This window comes from Rhyacophila brunnea, unplaced genomic scaffold, assembly GCF_057557595.1.
Source record: "Rhyacophila brunnea isolate RB1 unplaced genomic scaffold, BYU_Rbru_1.0 scaffold_5, whole genome shotgun sequence".
NCBI lineage: Eukaryota > Metazoa > Arthropoda > Insecta > Trichoptera > Rhyacophilidae > Rhyacophila > Rhyacophila brunnea.
In genome coordinates this window covers 45,613,202-45,629,307 of record NW_028233170.1, presented here as the reverse complement: position 1 = coordinate 45,629,307, position 16,106 = coordinate 45,613,202, and the positions used below count along the sequence as shown (strand labels likewise).

The following is a 16,106-nucleotide window of genomic DNA, read 5'->3' as shown; positions in this document are numbered from 1 at the left end:
CCCCCTACCTACCGCTAAGATTAAATGCAGTGTGAAACACTACATTAACGTTTTTCAAATTGTGTTTTAGTTAAAATTAAGGGTACTTATACAGTGAATTATTGGCGATTTTTAATACATCTACTTTAATAATGGACCTGTTGAGTATCGACACATATAATCAAAACATATATTGCACAATTATATAAGTAATTGAAAATGTTCATGGTCATTAAGAGTAATAGCGCCGCAGGCGATTTTTTTACTGTTAAAGCTTATTTATGATGTGTGTTTATCTCACTTATCTGGTCAACCCGACACGCCGGGCCCCCCACAGCCCGGGCCCACAGGCTAGAGCCCTGTCAGCCCTCCCCAGCCATGACCTACACCACTCCGGAATTCGGGTGGACACCGAGAATTTTTTGACAGTTCCCTTAGGTATTGGGTTTCTAAAAAAACCTGATATTAGTGTTTCGAAATTTTTGTGTTAGAAATTAAAATCTAAGAATTTTTTCTAAAAAGGGTGATGGAGAATATTACAAATGCGTGCGTGCTGGGTGCGCCACTGGTTGTAGGTATATAAAAAGTTCTTTTTATCTTGTAATTATTTATTGATACGGTTATAACTTCAATAAATGTTGTGGAATTAACCTATACGAACAATGAATTTCCATTTCCGGAAAATCCCAGCGGATGTACCTATTCACTGCTTAGCATCCTTTCGGGAAGCTTTAAATTAAAAGAAAATTTAAATTTCATTGGTCTGTCCTCATTGACGACTCGTTAGAGTATATTAATTATATTTATATAATTTTATATAATATTCGTAGAAGTCATTATACCTATATATAATAAAAATAATTTATAAACGAATCCAATTTTCAAATACAATGACCACCGGAGTTGAAATTTAAATTAAAAATTATATCACTTAATATTATCCGTTGCAGATTAATATCGAAAAAATACCGCTTTTTACGATTTAAAAAAAAATATTCACTTGATTTACAAGCAGTCAAATGGTCAAATGTAATATTTAATATTTTATTTATGATATGACATTTTATCTTATCGGCGGATAGCTATCTTGAAATTGGATATGTATTCAACGACTGTGCTAATCGGAGAATGTAGTAGAATTTTATTATTGCAGAGGTATTTATAAAAAAATGTTTTTACAATAATATTATTATTGAATGCAATACATATTTTACAATTTTTTATTATGCTTGACAGCGCAATCTATTGGGCATATTTAAAAGTTCCGCAATTGAGTTTCAAAAGGAAACTGCAGAATAGTGGTTCGCGTATTCACTAAAGCTTCCTCGCGACAATCGCAGGGTGGCAGCACAAAATACAAAATTCAGTTTCAAATTTAAAAAATGTTGGTAGAAAAGCAAATATTTTGAATTTGATTTTGATAGGAAAACACTCACCTTATTTTCGCAGGACTCGTGGCAGACGTACTTGCACACTGGAAAGAAAAAATAATTTTATTTAGAAAATTAAATTTGGATAGTACTTATGACAAAAACAATAAATTAACATGTTATTAGTAACCAATATTATGTACTTATTTATATACACAATGATTATATTGATTGTAAACCTAGTGTTTACCTATTTATTTTTAGAAGATTATAGATTAAAGATTATAGTTAAATAGATTATGTATTATTTATTAATTATAATATTATAGTGTCATTGAAATTGGATGAAAGACAACCCATTCCATAGCAATGTATATATAATGTGGCACTCAAATCAAGGGATATCTTAGCGATGGTGCCCACAGAACGCGTCGAGCGGGCGAAGTCGGCGTATTCATAACCATAATCACACGTCTCTCGCCGCGCATTACCCTTCACCTATGTAATTAGCGGCCCAAGCAGCACAAAACAATTATTTTTACAGCGTCTCTCATAACAAAGCAATAAAAATATTATATTATATCGGGGCTTGTAATAAATATTTACGACGACATTATTCAACCAGCGAAATATAATGACACGGAATAAAATAAAACAATGGGTTCTCTGTTATTAAATAATTGCTTTTGGCCCGTCGATCGATGACGCCTCAAGCAGCGTAATTTTGGTAGCCGTGTTCAATGAATGGACTTCTTTGTATTTTCATTAAATCGTATCGCCGAGAAGCGAAAAATGGTGACTCATGCGGCAGGCGGCGCGCAAGGCATCGTTAAGTCCAGTGGGCGAATAGTTTACCTAATTCATGAATAAGGCAACGGGCTTGACTATTACAAGAATTAGGCAAAATTTTGCCCATTTCATGTAATATGTAGTCAATTTCGCACATTCGGCGCAACATAATATAAAAATTGTTCTATTTAAATGGCTGGCGCCTGACGCTTTCCGTTTTTTAACACCCACGTATATAAAATAAATATTTATATACAAATAAATTTCAATTTTGTATTAGACGTTAATCAATTTGGCCAGCGAAATAATTAGTTGTTACGCATATGGTCTTATTATTATTAAGCTTATGGCGTTTGACTGGCAGGGGGTCCATTGTCCCTGTTGGCGTTGTTGCCACATCATGGCGATGCTATGGTAAAGTAATACAAACAGATTTAATTAAATTTCAACGTGTTTGGTGTTTATTATGTGATCATGATGACATCATGGTGCGTCGTAATAATTAGCATCGCTGCGTGCGTTATTTGAAAAGACAGGGAGTTAAAATAACGAAATGAAATTAATAGATTTTATTAATATTCAAAATACAATCGAACTTGGTTATTGCGAGGAGGATGGGACCGACTGAATTTGCTCGTTATAACATTACTCGTTATATCGTTATTTAACATTTTTTGCGCCATGTTCTTATAAGAGTATACTTCAGTGAAACGGCAAATAATTTTCAACTATATATAGGTGCGACGAAATTTTGGACTCGCTGGCAATCGGAGAGCGAAAGCGAGCTGTGAACACGTCAATTTGTTTCGTGATGGCGACGGGGGTATTAATTCTTAAATCGTGTAGAGATGACTAAAAAACGATACCCATTTACTCAAAAAAGAAAACATGTCAATGAATATATTATTATTGTTACAAATAGAACAATAAACAGAACTTTAAAGGGACGCATGTTGGATTTATATGACAAATTATATTTCGTGCGGCACGCGTCATTTGCACAATCCGCGCATCGCCTAGCCACGATCTTTTTAGACCATTCCTCAACTGAGGTATAACCTTAAGCATATAAAATAAAACAATCTGAAAACCATCGTAACAATCCCCGAAACAAGCATGCCATTCATAACTACAAAAGAAGTTGTTTATTGTATTGAAGTGCTGAGCCGCCGGGGCTGGTAGGTACCTACTGACTTCACAAAACTTGGATTTTTTACATGCAATTTCAGCCCTATACGTGAAAACTTTTTCAATGTTGTCGGCGAAAACACCAATTAGGTAGGTACTTAGACACTTAACTAGTGTCATAAACGTAATCCGATCCCGGCGGCATCGGTCTAGTTAACTGCCCAGTCGGATTTTATTGCTTAGGGTCGAAAATGTTGTTTTTAAACGATCGACACATTAATAGTTTTGCTCGGTATAATCGAGAGTTTTCAGTCAATTCTGTTTTGTATGAAAAGTTATTTCGACACCATTATTGGTTGCTAGGGGTCTGGAGTCCTAGCAACTAAATTATTAATATATTCGTGCGTTACTATGGAAATCAATATGATATGTCAAGTACAATTTTTTTTTGATCGTTTAAGCTAGTCAAGTCAAGTTTATATGGTTCGACAGAAAACGTTGTATGTAAAAAGTTATCTTTATCTTGTAATTATTATTAATCTGTTCCGTACATGCAACTCATTTAATTGTGTATAAACTCAGATTATTCAAAAATCGAAGGGAGATGGTCCAATTCGTATTAGGTAGCTATTAAACGTTATTCGTGATGAAACAAAAAACAGGTGTGTGTTAATACATATTGTTTTATAAATAATGTTTTCTTTACCTCTGCAGCATGATGCGGGGCCAACAAGTGGTCGATGGCAAGCGTGACAGGGGCGTGCTCGCTTCACACGTTTGCTGCGAAATTCGTGACCGGGAGCTGACCCCACCCCCACGAGCGTCACTGGAGTGCTGCCTGCGCCCACTGGTGCACTCAGCTGCTTTGGAGATTTTTTGGATTCCTGAAAGAAAGGGAAGAAGAAACATTAATTTAAATACTGTCTGCAAACATGGTTTTGTAACATACGCAACGGCAATTTCTCTGACGCAAATTCGTCAGAAAATTTTAAAATGAGCCTCCAAAACAAGTCACAAAGTTATTAAATAATTATATTGTAATAAAAAAAAATCTTTAAATAAAACGTATTTCTCGCAAACTTAGTGTAAAATATTTACCCAAAGTATAACAAAATTCCTGCATTATTTAAAAAATTAAAAATATTTTTTTATCGTAGGGGTCCTCTAAATCAATCAGTGTTACGTCACTAAACGCGTCACTAAACGTATCTACGTACTACTAGAGTTGGGTATTTCCCGAGAAAATCTCAACCTCGAGATTCGGGATTTCCCGAAATGATGAAAATAAATTTCAGAAAAGAATTCTGGAGAATTCTCGAGATATCGGGAAATTTAAAAAAAAAACTGTAAATCATAAAATCAGTGTAAAAACAGACAAATTCTAAATAAATGATTTTTTTTTTATTTATGTAAGAAGAAAAACAAAATAGATGATGGAAAACAAAAATATGTAATACATAACATTACTTATTAAAATAGAATTTCGAAAAACACAGACTGTCAATCGTGTACGCTTTTGGGACACAAAATTCCCTGATGTTGCATAAATCGACGTTGGCTTAATTGTGTTAAATCCCCGATCAGTTTTTGAAAGTTTTGTGTAAAATCGTTTTTTTTTTCAATTAATATTTGATAATAAAGAAATCCCGAATCCCGAGAAAAGATTCTCGAGGATTTCCCGAAATGTTAAAAATTTCAATTCTCGAGAGATTCGGGATGGAAAATCTCGAAAATTTCTCGAGAATTCCCGTCGGGAAATTCCCGAAACCCAGCTCTACGCACAACGCAATCGATAATACAATGCAGTTCAGTAGCATTGCATTATTGATTAATTTAATAAAAGGCATTTTTTTAGTATTTGTTACGTCTGCCTCAGAGGGACATTTTCAACTCAGTTGAGTGGAAATACTGTAATAACTAGGTACTAAAAAAAATTGCGTTTTATTAAATAAGGATCAATAATTACTTCATGGAGAAAATATGCTTCACGACAAAACCAGCGCTCGAAATGGAAAAAATTACGAACCGGAGCGCTCGACAATTTTCTGAAGATTTTAACATAGTAAAGTTATCAAAGTTGATGTGTTCTTTTTCATAAAAATAAGTGTGTTAGATTTTCTATTATATGGCCTATCCAGCTCAGACGGTCAAATTATTTATTCCACGAGACGGAGCGATAATTTTACCGATTTCACAAACAGGAACGGCGCTCCGGTGCGTTCCGGTCCATTTCGAGCCCTGGACAAAACGCGTGAATTTATATCACAATGCTACTTACAGCCAACCGTTTCTGATATAACATTGTATAACAGCTCACTGAATTTTATTATCTGGACACGAGTGTACAGTAAAATAAGGCCCGTTTCAAACGGGACACCGGTGTCGCGCTCTTATATAATAAGGAGGCTATTGTATTCGAATAAAAGGACATTTGTATTATGTTTATGAACGCCCCGAGTTAATGAATCAAAGCGTGTCCGGTACACTTTTCCGTCAACTGCTACATTCTCAAGCCGCCGATACACATGTTTTTTATGGCCGCAGCCAGTTTTGTGTTCTAATTTATATCGCGAAACTATGCGTTGACTCATTAGCTCTGGGCATTCATAAATATAATACAAAGGCCCCTTTATTCGAATACAAAGGCCTCCTTATTATATACGAGCGCGACACCGGTGTCCCGTCTAAAACGGGGATAAGTTTCAACTACATTGCTTACAAATCGTACCTATGGCTAAAAACTGCCAAAAAGATCCCGTAATCTCAAACAAGTATAAATAATTTCTAATTAATCATTATCAATTATGGAGTAGGTAGCATTATTTCCGCTTTCAACTGCTTCAACGAATTAATATAAAATTATATTAGGTATCGATTATTAATCAGTAGCATGAAAAAACCGGAAGAACGGATACCTACCAGTGTTTACAGCGTAAGTCTACACAATGTTTATATCTTGTAATAATTTTTAATGAAACACGTTTTTTTCCAAACGAGAGGTTTTATTTATTGACTCGCCCGGTCGTTAAGATATGATTAATGGATCAAGTACCCGTAATCACTCAATATCAATCAAAATTACGTCAAATAAAAACTGGTTTTTGTTCATAAACTCGGCCACCAAAGGCACAGTAGGCATGCATTTATTTGTCGGCCGGGAATAAAATTGACCGCCAATTTATGTTTATGTATAGGCATTGACAGGACAATCTCTCACATAAAAAAACACATGCAGAATAGGCTTAAGACTTAAACATAAACAAAAAACGAAGAATTATGTCACTTAAAATAGTGTTTTTATACCAAGATCAATATTATCGTCCACCACAGAGTGGAGGTTTGCATTGGCACATTTTTTTTTACGAGAAATGAATGTTAGCCAAACTATCAGGTCCAAAGTCTGACTCCAAGCATAAATTGAAAAACAATATATACAACAATAGGGTCGTAGATGGTTCAATAGATAAAGATTGGTCGGAATCCGATAGATGCGGGTTCGGCATCGTATTTTGATTCAAAGATTTCTTTTCATATGTATGTATATTTCTGATGTATTTTCAAATTATTAATATAGAATAACATGCCATTGCATGCTTTAAGAGGAGCAGAAGTATTACGAAGCTTGTTGAAGTTGTTATAAAAGCTCTTGACTGGTTCTGGTTGGAAAATTTAATGTTGTGGGAAAAACACTAGCATATAAAAACGCGTTTTATCGGCGTCACACAACTTTAAAAGAAATTTTATAGCTTTTACCATTTTTATTTAAATTTACGATAACGTAAAATCGCAAACAAGTAGGTTATCAAATTGATTATATTTACAAAGAGTTGCAAATACAAAGAAATTTAACCGAAATCAAATTGTTCTGGAATTACTGTCAAAATAGTGTAAAAAAAAGTTCCTATAACCCTTTTCTCCATTGTCCAAAAGCTTTGTTTACAATAGACAAAAATATTCAATTATTAGGCAGTGGCGAAGGGTTGAGATAGGGTGTTAAGATCCGACAATACTGCACCCTAAACTTTGTCAGTCAACCGTTTTTATTTTCATTGAACTAAGACTAAAATTACAAGATAAAAAGAACTTTTTATATACCACGTTTTCAAATTTTCTGTTGAATCATATAAACTTGACAATTATATGTATTAATAAAATCTGTTTATTGTACTTGATAGAAATACTGAATAAATATATAGTACTGAAATGTCATTTTGACATTTCTTATTGATTTCCATAGTAACGCACGTATATATAAATAATTTAGTTGCAAGGACCCCCTTAGCAACCAACAATAATAACTTTCTATACAAAACAGAATTAACTGAAAATGAATTCAATTCTGCTTAAAGATGGCTAAAAGTATTAAAAGAATGCATTCCCGTCGTGTTCTGATATATTCTAAAAGTTTTAAATGTCTAGCTAGTCGGGAAGTTAGTTAAAAATCTTCAATCGTCCAATACAAATCTTGGACAAACAAGAAAAAATTTGTACTGGACACACAAGAAAAAATTCGTACTGGACAAACAAGGATACGAGATAATAAAAACGTGGTAAAATTGCAAATAGAATTTAGTATTCAATTAAAGCCTGAGTAAACCAAGCCATAATAGATAATAGTCAGAAAATATTTTATAGATAGAAGAATATTTTTAATCAATTACGGTCTGGTTTAAGTTTAAGACACGCATTTTAAAAAAGCTAACCAACAACACCTGCAATTTGTACTCTTGACTCGATTAAAATAATTAAATATAACTGACGAAGTGTACACTATTTTTGTCAGATCTTCACAGCCTACCTCTACTATAATGGTTTGGTTCAGATAGGGATTAATTTAATTTTAAAACCTAACCATCACCATCTGCAATAATTTGTACCTACTATTAGTTCAATGAAAACAAATAATGACTGACAAAGTTTAGTGTGCATTATTTATAATGATCGATGACATAGTAATTTTCTCGCAAGACTCAAGAAGACCTCCAAAGCAGAATGCAGGAACTCGCTGAAGTAAGCAAAAATGTAGGTTTGAAAATAAATGTAACAAAGACGAAAGTCATGTTGAACTGCTTTGCGGTCCAAAAAGAGATCTTCATCAATGCCACTCAGCTCGAACAGGTGAAAAGTTATATCTATCTGGGACAACAAGTGTCTATAGATGGATGTATATTTGATGAAATTCTTCGCAGAGTAAAGTTAGGCTGGAGTGCTTTTGGCCGCCTGAATAATGTCTTCAAAAGTGACCTTCCACTGTGTCTAAAGCGCAAAGTGTTCAACCAGTGTGTGCTTCCCGTGATCACATATGCGTGTGAAACATGGACCCTAAGTAAAAGAGAGATCCAGAAACTTAGAGTAACACAACGTGGTATGGAGAGGTGCATGCTGGGCATAACGCGAAAGGACAAAAAGAGGAATGAGTGGATAAGGAAGCAGACAAGGGTTTGCGATGTAATAGAGTTTATTAAAAGCCTTAAATGGAGATGGGCTGGGCACATAGCTCGAAGAAGAGACAATCGTTGGACAAATTTAGTCATCCAGTTTATCCAAGAAGTACAAAACGTCCGCAAGGTAGACCTTGAGGCCGCTGGATCGATGAAATGATAAAGTTCTGCGGAAGTACGTGGCAACACAATGCACAGGACCGAGAGAAGTGGAAGCAGCTTGAAGAGGCCTTCGTCTAGCAGTGAATAGATTCAGGCTGATGATGATGATTTATGTAGGATTTCGCCAGTGTTATGAGGTCTACATAAAAACAACGAAATTCTTTTCTGGTTGAATCGTAGTAGGTACTAAGAAAAAAATGTGAAAAGTTAATACAATCTCCATGATTTTATAACGTATTTTAACAAAATTTAATTCTAACCCTTTGACGCTTTCTCCGGCACGTGCGTTACGTGATAAAAATATTTTTTTCTCATCATACCGTCGTTAGAGAACCAGACTATCCTAAGCGCCGTTGTTATTTTCAAGAAATAAAAGAGAAAACTGTACTCGAAAAGACGTACAAAGACAATTTTAAAATTTTAATCAGATACCTCAAATACATTTTCTTATATAGAAGAAAATTCAGAACTGGTCGAACAGAAACCAAAACCCGAAACACTAAGGCTAGCTTAATATTTTTGGAACTGAAAGTGGCACACTTTTTTGAATTGCTCCGCTCCAGCTCCGCTCTAGGGTCTGCGGTCTGCTTCGCTACAAATCTTAAAAAAGTAAATTGTTTTGAAATAGGTACCTAAGGTTTATTATTTGTTCTTTTCATTATTAATTATATTAAACAAAATTCTCGTCAGCAAATCGTCTTTCATTGTCTGCCTCTTCTGTCAAAAAAGTGAGATTATTTATCACTCGGCAGTGTTGCCGTATTTCAAATAATTCCACTGTTGCAAAGTGTCAAATAATATAATAATAAAAAAATCCGGAGCAGTGGAGCACTACAAATTTTCGGTGCTCCGGGTAAAACCCCATTGCTCCACTGCTCCATGCTCCTGAGTTGCGACTGAACTGTCGAGCCGTGCGGACGTGTTTTTGCATCGCTATTATTTCGCTTTCGTTATCTTCAATTTTGACCCTGCTATTCACAAGTTTTTGATCCCGTTTCTATACTAATACCTTCGCCTGCCCTTGGAATACGATTTGTGAAACTTTTGTGTGTTTTCCCCTTGGACTTTCCCGGGAATTGTGACTTTTAATTCGTTTAATAATAGTTACGTAATTATTGTAACAATAATATTTATTGTGCGATAAATTGTGGTTGAGTGAGTGACGTGTGACGAGTGTTACCTAGCGCCATGGTCAACCACAAAGGGGACCCCATGCAAGTGGAAGGAATGTCCACTAGGAAGCGGAAGTCGGACGTGGCTGAGGGTATTGGTGACCCAAAGCAGGCCCCCAAGGTCAAGGATAAAAGGCCTGAGAAAGAAAAAGAGAAAGACAAGCAGAGCACTTCCACCACTTCAAAGGGCAAGGGCGTTAAGTCAAGGGCTGGTTCAACCTCAGCATCTTGCGAGGAGATCAGTCCCGTGGCTTTGAGTATTCTCTCTGAGTCTCAGGAGACTGCGTCCAGGGCGACGATTGCCATCAAAAGGGCGCTTGCCACCCTCGAGAAGGACAGTCGTATTGCCAGAGCAACCGTGAACGCAGTTGCCGAGGAGCTTGAGATGGCAATCACTGAAACGTGGGCCATGGCGATAGAGCTGGAGGCACACAAGGCAATTGTGAAGGATCGTGCCTCCTTAACGAGAGCCATCATCCAGGCTCCTTCTAATGCTCCTCCCAGGGATCTTTGGAGTGACGTAACCCGTAGAGAGGCTCAACCAACTAGAGTCTCCGAATGGCCACCAGTTCCTCCGAAAACTGTCGCCAGGCCGGGGGTGATGTTTTATCCGACTAAGGAGGGCCAAGAATCGACTGCCACAAAGGAAGCGGTCATGAAAACTATTGTGCCTGAAACTTTGGGAGTGCACATCACCGGGGTACGCAAGATCCGGGGAGGCGGGATCATCGTGCATCCCAAAAGTGACGACGAGGCTAAGCGGCTCATGGCTGCCCCTGGGCTGACTGAGGCCGGCTTAAAGGCCCAAGTCGCGGGGAGAAAGCTTCCCCGCGTCATAATTTGTAATGTACCCATTGAGACGACAGAAGAGCAGCTCAATGAGGCAATCATAAACAATACCCAGGAGGCGTCTGGCCTTGCATCTGAGGGTTACGCTGGAACTAAACTGAGCCACAAGGCGGGACCGAAGACCGAACGTTGTCATATGATAATGTCGATCCCTGGAAAGGCTCGAGAGGCGCTGCTTAATGATGGCAGACTTTTCATGGGGTGGAATTCGTTCCCTGTGCGTGACTTTTGCGGAGTTGTCAAGTGTGCAAAGTGCCACTTATACGGACACATGGCTAAGGGTTGCAACGCTAAGGTTACAACGTGCGGCCACTGCACTAAAGAAGGGCATGACAGAGCAGACTGCCCCACCGCTGACGAACCGGGCAAGTGCCCTGCGTGCACGCGCTACAAGAAGCCGAACGGCCACTTGGCCACCGATCCCGACTGTCCCGCGCGCCTACACGCTATTGAGGAGGAAAGAAGCCGCACTGATTACTGTCCGCAATGATCTCCTTCGCTCAGATAAACGTGGGCAGAGGTCGAGCCACATCTGCCGAGCTGCTTGAGGTTGCTCGGGATCAGAATACGGACATAATTATGATACAAGAGCCATACGCCTTTCATACCAGCCGGACGCAGAGCACGTCCTGTGGGACTGTCCACTTATGGGCCCCGAACGAGCAGAGTTGTTTGCCCGGGTCCGACCCCATTCGGGCCCAATAGGACACGCGGACATGGTGGCAACCGAGGCCAATTTTGCGGCCTTTACTAAATTCGCCAGAGCGTACGGGGGGCGGGACACTCTCGACTCCCCTTGCGACTCTTCAAACTAAAGTCACTTTGATAGTTGCCATATAAATTAACATCATGCATTCGCACTTCGGTGCAAGGTTGCATCACCAGTCCCGTGCGGCTCTGCTCGGGACAAAATGAGGGCTTAAATTCTTTGATCTGGCACACGTAAGGGTTATGTTAGCCGGCCGCGTATGACGTGGCTGCATATACATAACGGGAGCGGAGGTGGGAATTTTACACACCATGCTCCATGCTCCTGCTCTGAGTTCCGCTCCAACGCTCTGCTTATTAATATCTGAGTTTTGGAGTTCCATTGTTTTTTTTTTTAATTTTGTAATATTATTGTTTATGGTCAACGTTCAGTGATCAATGTAATTATGGTTACATGTAAATTGTACGTATTAAATTTCGCCGTAGCTCAGTTTACCGTGAGTTGTCTTGTATTACCGGAAAGAAATTCCCGTATAGCACTCAGATTAAAAAAAACCCCGTTGTTCGTGGATCATTGCAGACACTGTTTCAGTTTTATTAGATTCAATAAGAACATTAATTTGATATCGATTGGCATTAAATGTTTGATAGGTAGGTAATAACGCTGTCATTATAATCAGATATTTGATAGGTACGACATGATACGAGAACCTACTAGAATTTTATATAAATTATACGATATTATGATTGCATTTATAATTTACTTACCTACCTATTTTTTCTGTCTTTCCCTTATATTCCTGTGGTTTTTATAACGTATTTTTAAGTTGTATAGGTATCTATATAGGTAAGGAATTGATTTCAATATTTTATACGGTCATCCATTTCCGATAAAACATTTCACGATGAACTGTGTTACGGCAAACTGCATACGTACAAGTTTCCGGATACGGTAATTGTAATTATGCATACCAATAATACACACCGATGTAATGTTTTGCAGAAGCCTTTTTTACAAATTTAATTTAATGTAGTTTATAACAATAAATAATTGCGATTTCTATATGCCAGGCAAGCATAATATCTTGAAGAAATAGTAAGTATATAGACGCAAACTTTTTGAATTTTAAAATTAAAATCAAATATCCATTATATATTCTATAATTGATTATGCATCCAGGTAAAAGAATGTGAGTATAATATGTATTGGTTTTTAATGAATTGGAACCGAATCCCACTCGATGTGTCAAATTGAACCGAACCTTGAAAATAATTTGAAATTCTGACAGTTCTAACCTGAGCTTGACTAGAAAAACGAACGTTGTTTTTCTATGGGTATTTGATCAAGTGCAAAGAGGCATTTATCGTTTACTTTTAAATTACACTAACACTGTTCCAAAGTGATTTCCTCGTGGGCGTAACGCCAGAAGAATCTGTCCTTAATTTTCTTCAAGATTTTTGTTGCAATTGTCAGCTCAAGATATTAAAATAAGTAGGTATGCGTCTAACGATCTTGCATACGATTCGAGACTAAAATGAAAGAGGACGGCATTCTAAGCCGGCTCGCACATCAAAACTTGTCTCGTCTGCAACGTGTTGAATACATCGATGCGACGTCATCGTTATTCACAAAACACACGTTGCCAAATGGAGCTCTACACATTGGTTAAATGCGACTTTTTAGTTTGAACAACAAATTACATGCGTTTATTGCATTGCATGAAGACGTCAGAACGCATACACACACCCTACGAATCGGTCATTCCTATACCGGCTAGCCGGTCGCCGCATCCAAATGTATATACGTTTCAAGAGGTTACGCGCGACTGTAGGTAGATGTGCCCGGTCTTCATATTATGTAACACCAGAGCGACGTTTCTAGAAGGTTTGATTTATGGCTGTGCGGCAGACGGGCGAGTTTAGATGTGAGAGGCGGCTTAGTCTACCTAATGCCGGGTCCACACTGGCAACATGTCGCGCGACAACCTCGTTAAATTTTACGATAAGTATGATAATTATCGTAAAACTTCTTAAGCAATTATGATAATTGTAAAATTTAACGAGGTTGTCGCGCGACATGTTGCCAGTGTGGACCCGGCATAAGGGCGGCACATTGCCTAAGGACGTCAATGTGTAGATCAGTGGGTCTTTTCCACCTACAACTTGACCTGCGCGTCCTCTTGGGTCTATAATGATTATTATTTTTTATTTAAAAAAAATAAATAAGAACCTCCATTGGTATTGACGTATGCTTAGTTTTTCTCTCGCATAATAAATTTGAATAAAACCATATTACTAAATTCTGTTTCCACTAATCATCGCCTTACTTTTACTAGGTAACAATAGATATCTGATACGTATCTACATCTACGTCTGTTTTCTAGCTTTTTTCTTTCCCCCTCTTTTTTGGTTGGTCATATTATTACTCATATTAATACACTATTATTACATTCTGGGCGCGCCCAATCCATTACCATTACCACGTCCTCACTAAATAACAAAAATAATAATAAAAAGACAATATCCGCTTCGCCCTACGAGTATCCCCCCTAAAAATTCACATCCTTCGTCCTTTTTTATTTGGGGGTAATCAACGTAATTCGTTTTGTATCCGTATTTATTTGAGGTTTCACCTTTCCCCGAATATCCTTCCTGAATTATAATAATTGACGTTCGGCGAACACGCCTAGAGTGTCATTGTTCATTTACAGCCCTCTTTGAACGGGAGGGCGAAGACTAGAGCATATACGCCGGTTTAAACCGAAACCGACCTAAACGGATAACCACGCGTTTCTTAATTGACCGAAAACCGGGGACCAAATCATCTTAGGTATTTGTACGATGAAATAAATAACCACTGCTGTTCTACGACTAATTAATTTCATCGTAAGTACTTAAGTAGGGCGCATTTGGTTAAATTGGTAAATCACATTGACTGCAGTTTCGTATCCTATCCGGCACCATATAATATATTTTAAGATTTTTTTATATGTATGTTTGTGAGGTGTTTCCAAATGGTATTATTTAGGTGTATCAAAATTAATTATTAAATAGGCAACATATTTTTTTAAATTTTGACTATTTAAACCGGTTAACCGGTTAGTTATTAGTTTATTTTCCCGGTTAATTAGATGCCCTATAGGACGAAGAGGGTTCGGAATTATTTCCAGTATTGTTGGCAAAGTACAGTTATGTACGAAGGATAATTGGGCGAAACTACTAGGCCGATTCATAAATAGCTGAAAAGCATCAAAAACAATAATAGTCGACTGTATGAGAACGTCATGTATTGTAAAAATGTCATTTACTATTGGCTTTATCCATTTGGATTGAATTATACTATACCTACATTAATTTCACGTACCTACCTATTTAAAATAATACATAGGTACCTTTTAACCATTCCGATTGCTTCTGGAACTTACTCATTCAATTTTAATTCATCGAGATTTCTGATTGACTATCTAACAGATAAGTATTGTCTCTTATCAAAATATAATACAATCGAACTTGGTTATTACGATCAGTGACGTCCCTAGACAATATGCCGCCCCATTTTTTTTAAAGAGCAGGTATTTTTATCATTCACAACTTCCAAAACTCACGAGTGACTGGCAAAGATATTTTTGGATAAATTAGGTAAATATGTACCTACCTATAATTCGTAAATCTGCACGTGTCAGTGTTGGTCATCAAGAACGTGACGTCCAAAGACAACGGAAGTAAACTAGACATCGCGAATCCGACAAAAAAATACATTCCTGTTAAACCTTTTATGTTAATTATTTGTTTCCAACCAGTGAGCTAAATTTTTAATGGAAAGATATTTCCGTTGTTACTAAGTTTGGGTGGCTATTTCTACATATACCTAATAATTCTCATCGATTTGCCGCCCTTCAAATAACTGCCGCCCCCAAACGTCGCTCAATCTGCCTACCCCCACGGGACGTCACTGATTACGATCACGGAAATACCGAGATCTCGGATGTAATGAGGAAACATTCATTGACATTTTAGTTTATGATTCACTCCATACATTTATTCACTATTATAACGAGCTACTTCTCGGATATACCGAGCAAAACTGTTAATATGTCGATCGTTTAAAAACAATATTTTCGACTCAAAGCAATAAAATCCGACCGGGTAGTTAACTAGACCTATGCCGCCGGGATCGGATTACGTTTATGACACTAGTTAAGTGTATAAGTACCTAATTGGTGTTTTCGCCGATTGAAAAAGTATCCACGCATATGGTTGAAATTGCATGTAAAACAAATAAACAACTTCTTTTGTAGTTCATGAATGCCATGCTCGTTTCGTGGATTTTTAAAATGGTCTTAAGATTTTTTATGTTCTACGCTTAAATAGAACGTGGCGCGAAAAATGTTATAATATAATTATTTAACGAGTAATGCATATAACGAGCAAATTCAGTCGGTCCCATCTTCCTCGTAATAACCAAATTCGACGGTACCTATAATAAGTTGCAAATTGTCATTTACTTA

At 37.2% G+C, this 16,106-nt stretch overlaps 1 protein-coding gene across 3 annotated transcripts in view; it reads right to left on the bottom strand.

Moving 5' to 3' along the window:
* Nucleotides 1-16,106, bottom strand: part of by (focal adhesion protein tensin) — a 779,028-nt gene that overhangs the window by 306,065 nt on the left and 456,857 nt on the right. For all 3 annotated transcript variants that reach the window (XM_085955416.1, XM_085955417.1, XM_085955418.1), the window contains exons 2-3: nt 3,973-4,150; nt 1,416-1,453 (exon numbers count right to left, since the gene is read on the bottom strand). In XM_085955416.1, the coding sequence (XP_085811542.1) occupies nt 1,416-1,453; nt 3,973-4,150 (216 nt within the window). The remainder of the gene's footprint in view (nt 1-1,415; nt 1,454-3,972; nt 4,151-16,106) is intronic.